The sequence below is a fragment of the Pristiophorus japonicus genome, chromosome 17 (assembly GCF_044704955.1).
Source record: "Pristiophorus japonicus isolate sPriJap1 chromosome 17, sPriJap1.hap1, whole genome shotgun sequence".
NCBI lineage: Eukaryota > Metazoa > Chordata > Chondrichthyes > Pristiophoridae > Pristiophorus > Pristiophorus japonicus.
This window is the reverse complement of record NC_091993.1, coordinates 70,643,280-70,656,031: the sequence shown is the minus strand read 5'-3', so window position 1 is coordinate 70,656,031 and position 12,752 is coordinate 70,643,280. Positions and strand designations below refer to the sequence as shown.

The 12,752-nt window shown below is 46.5% G+C and overlaps 1 protein-coding gene across 4 annotated transcripts in view; it reads right to left on the bottom strand.

Annotated features, from left to right (window-relative positions):
• Window positions 1–12,752, bottom strand: part of LOC139227784 (tubby-related protein 3-like) — a 191,424-nt gene that overhangs the window by 146,656 nt on the left and 32,016 nt on the right. For all 4 annotated transcript variants that reach the window (XM_070858823.1, XM_070858824.1, XM_070858826.1 and 1 more), the window contains exon 2: window positions 3,488–3,536. In XM_070858823.1, coding sequence (XP_070714924.1) covers window positions 3,488–3,536 — 49 coding nt within the window. The remainder of the gene's footprint in view (window positions 1–3,487; window positions 3,537–12,752) is intronic.

Genomic DNA, 12,752 nt, shown 5'->3' with positions numbered 1-12,752 from the left:
TCCAACAACATTCAAGAATCTCGAGACCATCCAACACAAAGCAGCCCGCTTAATTGGTACTCCATCCACCACCGGTGCACCGAGTCTGTAATGTGTACTATCTACTTGCCAAGGCTTCTTTGGTGGATCATTCATCAATATAAGACAGTCACCAAGAAATCAAGTAGAGAATTCAGAAAAAACTTCTTTACCCAAAGAGTGGTGAGAATGTGAAACTTGCTACCACAGGGAGTGTTGAAGAGTTTAGTATAGATGCATTTAAGGGGAGGCTAGATAAACGTTTGAGGGAGAAGGGAATAGAGGGTTGTGCTGATAGAGTTAGATCAAGTAAGATTGGAGGAAGCTCGAGTGGAACATAAATGCTGGCATGGACTGGTTGGGCTGAATGACCTGTTTCTGTGCTGTATATCCTATGTAATGTAATCCTATCAAATGACAGCACCTCCCAAACCCACGATCCCTACCACCGAGAAGGACAAGAGCAGCAGGAGCATGGGAACACCATCATCTCCAAGTTCCCCTCCAAGTCAGACACCATCCTGACTTAGAAGGGTATCGCCATTCCTTCATTGTCGCTGGGTCAAAATCCTGAAACTCCCTTCCTAACAGCACCTTCACCACATGGACTGCAGCGGTTCAAGATGGCGGCTCACCACCATGGTGATGGGCAATAAATACTGGCCTTGCCAGCGATGCCCACATCCCAGGAACGTATAAAAAAAAATAGGGTGCAGGACTCATCTGACATTTATTTGGCTCGATTTAATTCCCTGCCTGATCCCTCTCCCTGATCCTTTAGTACAGCTAGTGGGATTAGTACATGATATCAGGCAGATTCAACTGTGGTTAGGTCCAGATACAGACACAAAATCAAAGGAGTGCTTGAACTGCCATACTGTAGACAACACAGAGACAGAATCTTGATTTCCTGTAGGCCACCAACAAGAGTTGATAGAATGATGCAGAATAGCAGGAAGCCATTCAGCCCGTCGTACCTGTGAGCTCATCACTATCCAAATAGAATGTAACCACTTTACAAGGATGTGCTTGTGTCTTGTTTTCAAATCCCTCCATGGCCTCGCCCCTCTCCATCTCTGTAAACCCCTCCAGCCCTACAACCCACAGATGTCTGCGCTCCTCCAAATTATGGCCTCTTGAGCATCTCCAATTTTAATCGCAACACCATTGGTGGCCGTGCCCTCAGCTGCCTAGGCCCCAAGCTCTGGGATTCCCTCCCTAAACCTCTCCGCCTCTCTACCTCTCTCTCCACCTTTAAGACGTACCTTAAAATCTGCCTCTTTGACCAAGCTTTTGGTCATCTGTCCCAACACCTCCTTATGTGGCTCGGTGCCAAATTTTGTTTGATAATCGCTCCTGTGAGATGCCTTGGGATGTTTTACTGCGATAAAGGCGATATATATATATATTATACATACATACATACATACATACATACATACATATATATATATATATATATATTTCAAGTTGTTGTTGTAGATTACCTATCACATAGATTCCTCTCGAAGGATGAGCAATTGATGGCCCTGCTGATTCTGGTCCCAAATGATTGAATTGTTGAACCTCACCAGCTGCCTGAAGCTAGTTTGGGTGCTGCAGTTTGCCTCAGGATCAGAGTTAGGAAGAGGTAAATTTAGTCACGGTTGCTGCTCCCGATTGCCCTCTCGTGGTTTCTTCTGGAAAGTCCGTGTATGTTCAGGCCTACTGAGCGCAGGATCAGGATTGGGCTTCGCTTTGAGTGATGAGCCTGCCAAATCTCACCATCAAGGCTCATACATTTAAAATGGCCACTTGGGTTAGGTACCAGCGAGTAACTATGAAAACGTAACCCATAACTTCTCTTTAATTAATGTAACAAGTGAGACTGGAGAAGAGAAAGAGACAATTAGCAATTCCCTACCTTTAGTGGGTGCAATGTATGTACCTGTGAGTATGCTCACAGGTTTGTCAAGCTGTTGCCACGCCACGGAGCACCATCTTGCCAACCGGAAGAGGCGGGGGTCTCCAATGAAGTGCTCTCTACGCGGGAGTCCTCCCTGTATTCATTGGGAACTTGGCCTGGAGGGTGTTGCACGGAGCAGTCCCGTGCAATAAGTTTTTAAGTCGGTTCTCGGGCTCCCAGGCCGCCTGTAATTTCTACGTCGAATGTGTGAGGTTGCAGCCCCTCTTCCAATATTTGAAGGGGCTGCTGCTCAAGTTCTGGTTGCACTTCAGTCCCACACTCCTGATCTTTGGGCACCCTATGCGGAGGGGAGCGGACAGGTCCGAGGGCCTCCTCATAGGACTGCTCCTGGGCACGGCCAAGGTGGCCATTAACTGGTCCAGGCAGCGGGCGGTCGAGGGGGTCGTTCAGCCCGACTGCCTGCCTCTCTTCCATGGTTACGTCCGAGCCAGGGGTGTCCCCGGAGATGGAGGGACTGGAGTACATCATCACCCCATGCAACCAAATTTTAATTTGACCATATTTGAAAAAGTTTAATTTGTCGGTTTTAGTGCCCCTTTAATAAGGGGCCATTTGTATTAACGTTTTACAAAAAATAGTTGTAGAACTGTTGCCTTGTGAGTGGCTTAGCCAGTCACGTGATCTTTACAAGACTCAATAAAACCCCAGCCAGTTGGGTTCGAGGGATCCACGATGAGGCAGATGGTTGTGAGACTGGTGGATAAACTGGTAATGTGTAGTGTGATTGTTAAATGTTTGCTAATAAACCAACTAGTTCTTAATAGCAATGTGTTGCTATGAATTCTCAAGCAAAGAATCCATGAAGCAAACACATTACAGTGAGGATCAGATTATTTGATAATATCTATAGTGTGGTAAATCAGCGCGTGCACAGACATTCACACACAGAGACTTGTCACACTAGTTTATAAAAATTTGTACACTCTGCCTAGATATTTCAGTGCAGTACTGAGGGAGTGCTGCACTTTTGGAGGTGTCGTTTTTCGGATGAGACATTAAATCGAGACCCCGAACGCTCCCTCGGGTGGGTGTTAATTACCCACTGGCACTATTTCGAAGCAGAGCATGGGAATAACCCCCACCTCCCCCCCCCCTCCCCACCTACCTCAGTGTCCTCAACAATATTTATCTGTCAGATAATTGGGAAAGTGGATTATCGGCGTGCAGATAATGGAGACTCCACTCTATCGTGCTTCATATTTTTATTTAGAAGCTTTCAAATAAAAGAATGCACCACAAAAAAAATGTGAATGTCAAGAGAAAATATTAGAGCAGCGAAGGTTAAAGGGAGATTTAATGGAGGTGCTGAAAATGATGAGTGGTTTTGATAGAGTAAATAAGGAGAAGCTGTTGCCACTGGTGGGAGGGTTGGTAACCAGAGGACACACAGTTAAAATCATTGGCTAAAGACCCAGAGGCGAGATGAGGAGAATTTTGTTTAAATGCAGCGCCGCCTGCCCGTCATTGCTCATATGTAACAGTTTAAGAAAATATTGAAGTTACCTGCTGCTCCAGTCGCCTCTGAGGAGTCTCCGCTTCATTGATGAGAATTCTGCAAGGAAACACAAACACTGTCAGCGACAAACTGCACCCACAGAGACTGGAGAACAGCCAGGCTGTCCCGCAGGACCTCAGCAGCAAGTGAAATCTTCCTCACACCTGCCGAGCAATCGCAATTGGAAGAGCGTCCGTACCAACAAGCGGCAAAAGTGGCCAAGAATGAACGTTGGCAGCACTCCTCGAACAATGGGCAAGTTAACATTGGCTAAGAGGGAACACATTATCAACCAACTGCGAGAGGTTATGCAAATATATTCAAATAGGGCTGCAAGCTATCTGTGAAAAGTTCCCAAAGGTTAAACCCTGGTCACCAAGGTTAAAGAATAGGGAATTGCTTTTGTTCGAATTACTGCCACCCCCCGCCCCAACCCCCCCATTTTAATTCAACATCCAGACATTTGATAAAAAGAAAAGTGTTGTTTCCTCCAGTACTGGCGATGCTTGGATTGTTCATTGGATATATTCAAGAGGGAGTTAGATATGGCCCTTACGGCTAAGGGGATCAAAGGGTATGCAGAGAAAGCAGGAAAGGGGTACTGAGGGAATGATCAGCCATGATCTTATTGATTGGTGGTGCAGGCTCGAAGGGCCGAATGGCCTACTCCTGCACCTATTTTCTGTGTTTCTATGTTTCTGTGTTTGAGTTGGGTGTCCTTCCATGGTGGAAAGACAAGGTGACATCAGTGACTGGGAGCTTCTCAGAACAGCTTCACTGTTCAGGGTACAGGGCTTCTAACCAGCCCGAGAGACGCTCCAGGGGTCTCCAGGCCCACGACTATTTTGAGGTGGACCCAGTGGGGTGTCATTGGGCTCGCCCATGCCACCAAGACACAAACATCGCAACAAGTGCCCGCCCTCAGGAGGAGGGCACCACTAATACTGATGGTCCACTCAAACTAATCAGTGTACAAAACATAAAGCCAAATCATACAATAACTACTTGTACATATAGCGCCTTTAAGGTAGTAAAGCGTTCCAAGGCACTTCAAAGGAGCGTTATCAAACGATGTCGCAGCAAGATCCTGCAAATCCCCTGGGAGGACAGATGCACCAACATTAGCGTCCTCGATCAGGCCAGCATCCCCAGCATTGAAGCACTGACAACACTTGATCAGCTCCGTTGGGCATACCTGACACAAGACTCCCAAAGCAAGCGCTCTACTCAGAAATCCTTCGCAGCAAACAAGTCAAAGGTGGGCAGAGGAAACGTTACAAGGGCACCCTGAAAGCCTCCCTGATAAAGTGCAACATCCCCACTGACACCTGGGAGTCCCTGGCCAAAGACCGCCCTAAGTGGAGGAAGTGCAGGCGGGAGGGCGCTGAGCACCTCGAGTCTCATAGAAACATAGAAACATTGAAAATAGGTGCAGGAGCAGGCCATTCAGCCCTTCTAGCCTGCACCGCCATTCAATGAGTTCATGGCTGAACATGAAACTTCAGTACCCGCTTCCTGCTTTCTCGCCATACCCCTTGATCCCCTGAGTAGTAAGGACTTCATCTAACTCCCTTTTGAATATATTTAGTGAATTGGCCTCAACTACTTTCTGTGGTAGAGAATTCCACAGGTTCACCACTCTCTGGGTGAAGAAGTTTCTCCTCATCTCGGTCCTAAATGGCTTACCCCTTATCCTTAGACTGTGACCCCTGGTTCTGGACTTCCCCAACATTGGGAACATTCTTCCTGCATTTCACCTGTCTAAACCCGTCAGAATTTTAAACGTTTCTATGAGGTCCCCTCTCATTCTTCTGAACTCCAGTGAATACAAGCCCAGTTGATCCAGTCTTTCTTGATAGGTCAGTCCCACCATCCCGGGAATCATTCTGGTGAATCTTCGCTGCACTCCCTCAATAGCAAGAATGTCCTTCCTCAAGTTAGGAGACCAAAACTGTACACAATACTCCAGGTGTGGCCTCACCAAGGCCCTGTACAGCTGTAGCAACACCTCCCTGCCCCTGTACTCAAATCCCCTCGCTATGAAGGCCAACATGCCATTTGCTTTCTTAACCGCCTGCTGTACCTGCATGTCAACCTTCAATGACTGATGTACCATGACACCCAGGTCTCGTTGCACCTTCCCTTTTCCTAATCTGTCACCATTCAGATAATAGTCTGTCTCTCTGTTTTTACCAACAAAGTGGATAACCTCACATTTATCCACATTATACTTCATCTGCCACGCATTTGCCCACTCACCTAACCTATCCAAGTCACTCTGCAACCTCATAGCATCCTCCTCGCAGCTCACACTGCCACCCAACTTCGTGTCATCCGCAAATTTGGAGATACTACATTTAATCCCCTCGTCTAAATCATTAATGTACAATGTAAACAGCTGGGGCCCCAGCACAGAACCTTGCGGTACCCCACTAGTCACTGCCTGCCATTCTGAAAAGTACCCATTTACTCCTACTCTTTGCTTCCTGTCTGACAACCAGTTCTCAATCCATGTCAGCACACTACCCCCAATCCTATGTGCTTTAACTTTGCACATTAATCTCTTGTGTGGGACCTTGTCGAAAGCCTTCTGAAAGTCCAAATATACACATCAATTGGTTCTCCTTTGTCCACTTTACTGGAAACATCCTCAAAAAATTCCAGAAGATTTGTCAAGCATGATTTCCCTTTCACAAATCCATGCTGACTTGGACCTATCATATCACCATTTTCCAAATGCGCTGCTATGACATCCTTAATAATTGATTCCATCATTTTACTCACTACTGAGGTCAGGCTGACCAGTCTATAATTCCCTGTTTTCTCTCTCCCTCCTTTTTTAAAAAGTGGGGTTACATTGGCTACCCTCCACTCGATAGGAACTGATCCAGAGTCAATGGAATGTTGGAAAATGACTGTCAATGTATCCGCTATTTCCAAGGCCACCTCCTTAAGTACTCTGGGATGCAGTCCATCAGGCCCTGGGGATTTATCGGCCTTCAATCCCGTCAATTTCCCCAACACAATTTCCCGACTAATAAAGATTTCCCTCAGTTCCTCCTCCTTACTAGACCCTCTGACCCCTTTTATATCCGGGAGCATGCAGAAATCAAGCGCAGACAGCGGAAAGAGTGTATGGCAAACCTGTCAAACCCACCCTTTCCCTCAATGACTGTCTGTCCCAACTGTGGCAGGGACTGTTGTTCTGGTATTGGACTGTTCAGTTACCTAAGGACTCATGTTAAGATTGGAAGGAAGTCTTCCTCGATTCCGAGGGACTGCCTATGATGATGCTCAAACAGAATGATACCGAGCCACATAGAGAGATATTAGGACAGGTGGGCCAAAGCTTAGTCAAAGAGATAGGTTTTAAGAAGCCAAATCATACTGCTGTTTTTTATGTTATAGAAACATGGAAACATGGAAAATAGGTGCAGGAACAGGACGTTCGGCCCTTCGAGCCTGCACCGCCATTCAATATGAACATGGTTGATCATGCAACTTCAGTACCCGGCCCCTGCCTTCTCTCCATACCCCCTGATCCCTTTAGCCGTAAGGGCCACATCTAACTCCCTTTTGAATATGTCCAACGAACTGCACTCAACAACTCTCTGCGGTCGAGTAATTCCACAGGTTCACAACTCTCTGGGTGAAAAAGTTTCTCCTCATCTCGGTCCTATATGGCTTACCACTTATCTTTAGACTGTGACCCCTGGTTCTGGACTTCCCCAACATCGGGAACATTCTACCTGCATCTAACTTCTCCAGTCCCGTCAGAATTTTATAAGTTTCTATGAGATCCCCTCTCATTCTTCTAAATTCCAGTGAGTATAAACCTAGCCGATCCAGTCTTTCCTCTTTCCTGCCATTCCGGGAATCAGTCTGGTGAACCTTCGCTGCACTCCCTCAATAGCAAGCACATCCTTCCTCAGATTAGGAGACCAAAACTGCACACAATACTCAAGGTGTGGTCTCACCAATTGCGGTAAGACCTCCCTGCTCCTATACTCAAATCCCCTTGCTATGAAGGCCAGCATGCCATTTGCTTTCTTTACTGCCTGCTGTACATGCATGTCTACCTTCAATGACTGATGTACCATGACACCCAGGTCTCGTTGCACCTTCCCTTTTCCCAATCTGTCACCATTCAGATAATAGTCTGTCTCTCTGTTTTCACCACCAAAGTGGATAACCTCACATTTATCCACATTATACTGCATCTGCCATGCATTGCTCATTCACCTAACCTGCAGCCTCTTAGCATCCTCCTCGCAGCTCGCACTGCCACCCAGCTTAGTGTCATCTGCAAACTTGGAGATATTACCTTCAATTCCTTCGTCTAAATCATTAATGTATATTGTAAATAGCTGGGGTCCCAGCACTGAACCCTGCGGCATCCCACTAGTCACTGCCTGCCATTCTGAAAAGGACCCGTTTACTCCCACTCTTTGCTTCCTGTCTGCAAACCAGTTTTCTATCCACGTCAATACATTACCCCCAATACCATGTGCCTTAATTTTGCACACTAATCTCTTGTGTGGGACCTTGTCAAAAACCTTTTGAAAGTCCAAATACACCACATCCACTGGTTCTCCCTTAACCACTCTACTCGTTACATCCTCGAAAAACTCTAGAAGATTTGTCAAGCATGATTTCCCTTTCATAAATCCATGCTGACTTGGACCGATCCTGTCATTGCTTTCCAGATGCGCTGCTATTACATCTTTAATAATTGATTCCAGCATTTTCCCACCACCGAAGTCAGGCTAACCCTGTTTTCTCTCTCCCTCCTTTTTTAAAAAGTGGGGTTACATTAGCTACCCTCCAGTCCATAGGAACTGATCCAGAGTCCATGGAATGTTGGAAAATTACCACCAATGCATCCACTATTTCTAGGGCCACTTCCTTAAGTACTCTTGGATGCAGACTATCAGGCCCTGGGGATTTATCGGCCTTCAGTCCCTTCAATTTCCCTAACACCATTTCCTGACTGATAAGGATTTCCCTCAGTTTCCCCTTCTCGCTGGACCCTCGGTCCCTACTATTTTCAGGAGGTCATTCGTGTCTTCCTTATTGAAGACAGAACCAAAGTATTTGTTTAATTTGTCTGCCATTACCTTGTTCCCCATTATTAATTCACCTGATTCTGACTGCAAGGGACCTACATTAGTCTTCACTAATCTTTTTCTCTTCACATATCTATAAAAGCTTTTGCAGTCAGTTTTTATGTTCCCTGCAAGCTTACTCTCATACTCTATTTTCCCCCTCCTAATTAAACCCTTTGTCCTCTGCTGAATTCAAAATTTCTCCCAGTCCTCAGGTTTGCTGCTTTTTCTGGCCAATTTATATGCCTCTTCCTTGGATTTAATACTTTCCCTAATTTCCCTTGTTAGCCACGGTTGAGCCACCTTCCCTTTTTTATTCTTACGCCACACAGGGATGTACAATTGTTGTAGTTCATCCATGTAATCTTTAAATGTCTGCCATTGCCTATCCACCATCAATCCTTTAAGTATCATTCTCCAATCTATCCTAACCAATTCACGTCTCATACTGCCGAAGTTTTCTTTCTTTAAGTTCAGGACCCTAGTCTCTGAATTAATTGTGTCACTCTCCATCTTAATGAAGAATTCTACCATATTATGGTCACTCTTCCCCAAGGGGCCCCACACAACCAGATTGCTAATTAATCCTCTCTCATTACACAAGACCCAGTCTAAGATGGCCTGCTGTCTAGTTGGTTCCTCAACATATTGGTCTAGAAAACCATTCCTTATACACGCCAGGAAATCCTCCTCCACAGTATTGCTACCAGTTTGGTTAGCCCAATCAATATCTAAATTAAAGTCACCCATTATAACTGCTGTACCCTTATTACATGTGTCCCTAATTTCCTGTTTGATGCCATCCCCAACCTCCCTACGACTGTTTGGTGGTCTGTACACAACTCCCATTAACCTTTTCTGCCCTTTGGTGTTTCGCAGCTCTACCCATATAGATTCCACATCATCCACGCTGATGTCTTTCCTTGCTATTACGTTAATCTCCTCTTTAACCAGTAACGCTACCCCACCTCCTTTTCCTTCCTGTCTGTCCTTACTGAATATTGCATACCCCTGGATGTTGAGTTCCAGCCTTGGTTACTCTGGAGCCATGTCTCTGTAATCCCAATTACATCATATCCGTTAACAGCTATCTGCGCAGTCAATTCACCTTATTATGAATGCTCCTTGCATTGAGACTCAGAGCCTTCATTTTTTTAAATTCTCTTTGTCCTTTTTGAATTATGTTGTAATGTGGCCCTTTTTGAGTTTTGCCCTTGATTTCTTTGTCCTCCACTCTTGCTTTTCTCCTTCCTACCTTTTGCTTCTGCCCCCTTTTTACTTCCCTCTGTCTCCCTGCAGAGATTCCCATTCTCCAGCCATTTTAGTTTAAACACTCCCCAATAGCACTAGTAAACACACCCCCTAAGATATCGGTTCTGGTCCTGCCCAGGTGCAGACCGTCCAGTTTGTACTGGTCCCACCTCCCCCAGAACCGGTTCCAATGTCCCAGGAGTTTGAATCCCTTCCCCTTGCACCATTCCTCAATTTCTCAAGCCACGTATTCATTTGAGCTATCCTGCAATTGCTACTCTGACTAGCATGTGGCACTGGTAGAAATCCTGAGATTACTACCTTTGAGGTCCTACTTTTTAATCTGTTAAGTTAAGAATTACTCCACGAGACTGTGTTGTAAGCTAAACCTTTGTGACCTTGGTCACTTTAATATAATTGCAAAGTGAGGCAGCAGCATGGTGGACTGCCTTTTATACCTGCTTGCACCAGGGTACACAGAAGACCCATAGGTCTCCCACAGGTGTGCCCTCTAGTGGCAAGTCTTACACACAGGTGAGGTTCACATACATAACATCACTTCCCCCAAAGTCTTGAGTACAAGTTATTTTCAGGTTGAGGTGGTCTGCGTTCCCAGGTTGATCGCCTGAGTTAACATCCTGGCATGGGTGAGTTGGTCAGATCATCACTGCACGGCAGCTCGGCTGGTCTGATTGGACTGACGGGTTCATCCTCGTGGTTGACAGCGAGGTCAATTGCTGGTTGGTTGTGTGTTGGTGGATCATAGATGGTAGGGTCTTCTTCAAACTGTTTTTGGTAGTCTGTGAATCGTAGTTTGGTCTGATCCAGGTGCATTCTGTATGTTTGCCCATTCAACAATTTCACAACAAACACCCTATTCCCGTCCTTGGCTAAGACAGTGCCAGCAATCCACTTTAGAAGAAACACCGGATCATTGACTTCAATGTCACGCGAGGTCGTTGCACGATCGTGGTTCACGTTATGCCTGTGCCGCCGGGTTTCTACGTGATCATTGAGATCCGGGTGGACTAAGGAGAGCCTGGTTTTGAGTGCTCTCTTCGTTCACAATTCTGCAGGGGGAACCCCAGTGAGCGAGTGGGGGCGCGTCCGGTAGCTGAGCAGGACGTTAGATAGCTGGGTCAGCAAGGAGCCGTTCGTTACGCATCTCAAGCTTTGCTTGATGGTTTGGACTGCCCGTTCCGCTTGACCGTTGGATGCTGGCTTAAATGGGGCAGGCCTGACATGCTTGATGCCATTGCGGGTCATGAACTTGTTGAATTCCGAGCTGGTGAAACATGGTCCATTGTCACTGACAAGGACATAGGGCAAACCATGGGTGGCGAACATGGTCCTGAGGTTTTCAATGGTGGCAGTGGACGTACATGATGACACTATTATACATTCAATCCATTTTGAGTAAGTGTCCACTAATACTGGGAACATCTTTCCTGGAAAGGGGCCAGCGAAATCTACATGGACCCTGAACCACGGTTTGGAGGGCCATGACCACAGACAGGGGGGCCTCCCTGGGTACATTGCTCAGCTGTGAGCAAGTGTTGCATTAGTGTACGCATGACTCTAATTCGGTGTCAATGCCGGGCCACCAGACGTGCGACCTGGCGATAGCCTTCTTCATGACTATGTCTGAGCGGGTACTGTGTAGGTCGCGTATAAACATTTCCCTGCCTTTTTTGGGTAAAATCACATGACGTCCTTGCGTCGATGAAAAGGCTTAATTTCATTTTGCATTTCCCCGGGAACCCCTGACCAGCTCCCATTGAAGATGCACCTTTTTACTAGTGATAACAGGGGATCTTGGCTGGTCCAGGTCCTGATCTGGCGAGCCGTGATGGGTGACCCCTTGCTCTCAAAAGCATACATTACCAGAAGTAAGTCTGCGAGTTGCGCCATTTCCACCCCGGTGGTGGGCAATGGCAGCCGACTGAGGGCATCAGCACAGTTCTCAGTGCCTGGTCTGTGGCGGATTACATAATCATATGCAGACAATGTTAGTGCCCATCTTTGGATGCGGGACGAAGCATTGGTGTTGATACCTTTGCTTTCTGAGAGCAGTGAAGTAAGTGGTTTGCGGTTGGTTTCAAGCTCGAAGCGGAGACCAAATAGATATTGATGCATTATCTTAACCCCGTATATACAAGCTAATGCTTCTTTCTCAACCATACTGTAGGCTCTTTCAGCTTTGGATAAACTTCTGGGCATATGCAACTGATTGCAGTTTGCCTGACACATTTTCTTGCTGTAACACACAACCGACCCCGTATGATGACGCATCATATGCTAGTACTAAGCATTTACATGGGTCATACAATACAAGTAACTTGTTAGAGCATAGCAGGTTTCTGACCTTGTTAAAGACTGTTTCTTGAGATTTACCCCAAACCCAGTCGTCACCCTTGTGTAGCAACAAATGCAAGGGTTCCAGCAAAGTGCTCAACCCCGGTAGAACGTTACCAAAGTAGTTGAGGAGTCCTAGGAACGAATGCAGCTCCGTCATATTCTGACTGGGTGCATTCTTGATGGCCTCTGTCTTGGAGTCCATGGGTCTGATGCCGCAATCTTTCTCCCCAGAAATTCGACCTCTGGCGCCAGGAAAACACACTTGGAGCGTTTCAGCCTGTGTTCCACTCTATCCATTCGCTTTAGAACCTCTTCCAGGTTGTGCAAGTGTTCCATGGTGTTGCGACCAGTGATCAAGATGTCGTCTTGGAACACCACGGTGCATGGAACCGATTTCAGCAAACTCTCCATGTTCCTGGAAGGTGGCTGCCACCAAGCAAATCCCAAAGGGGCATCTGTGATACACGATCGGTCCTTTGTCATGTTGATGCACGTCAACTTCTTTGACAGTTCAGCCAGCTCCTGTGTCATGTAAGCGGAGGTTAGGTCTAGCTTGGTG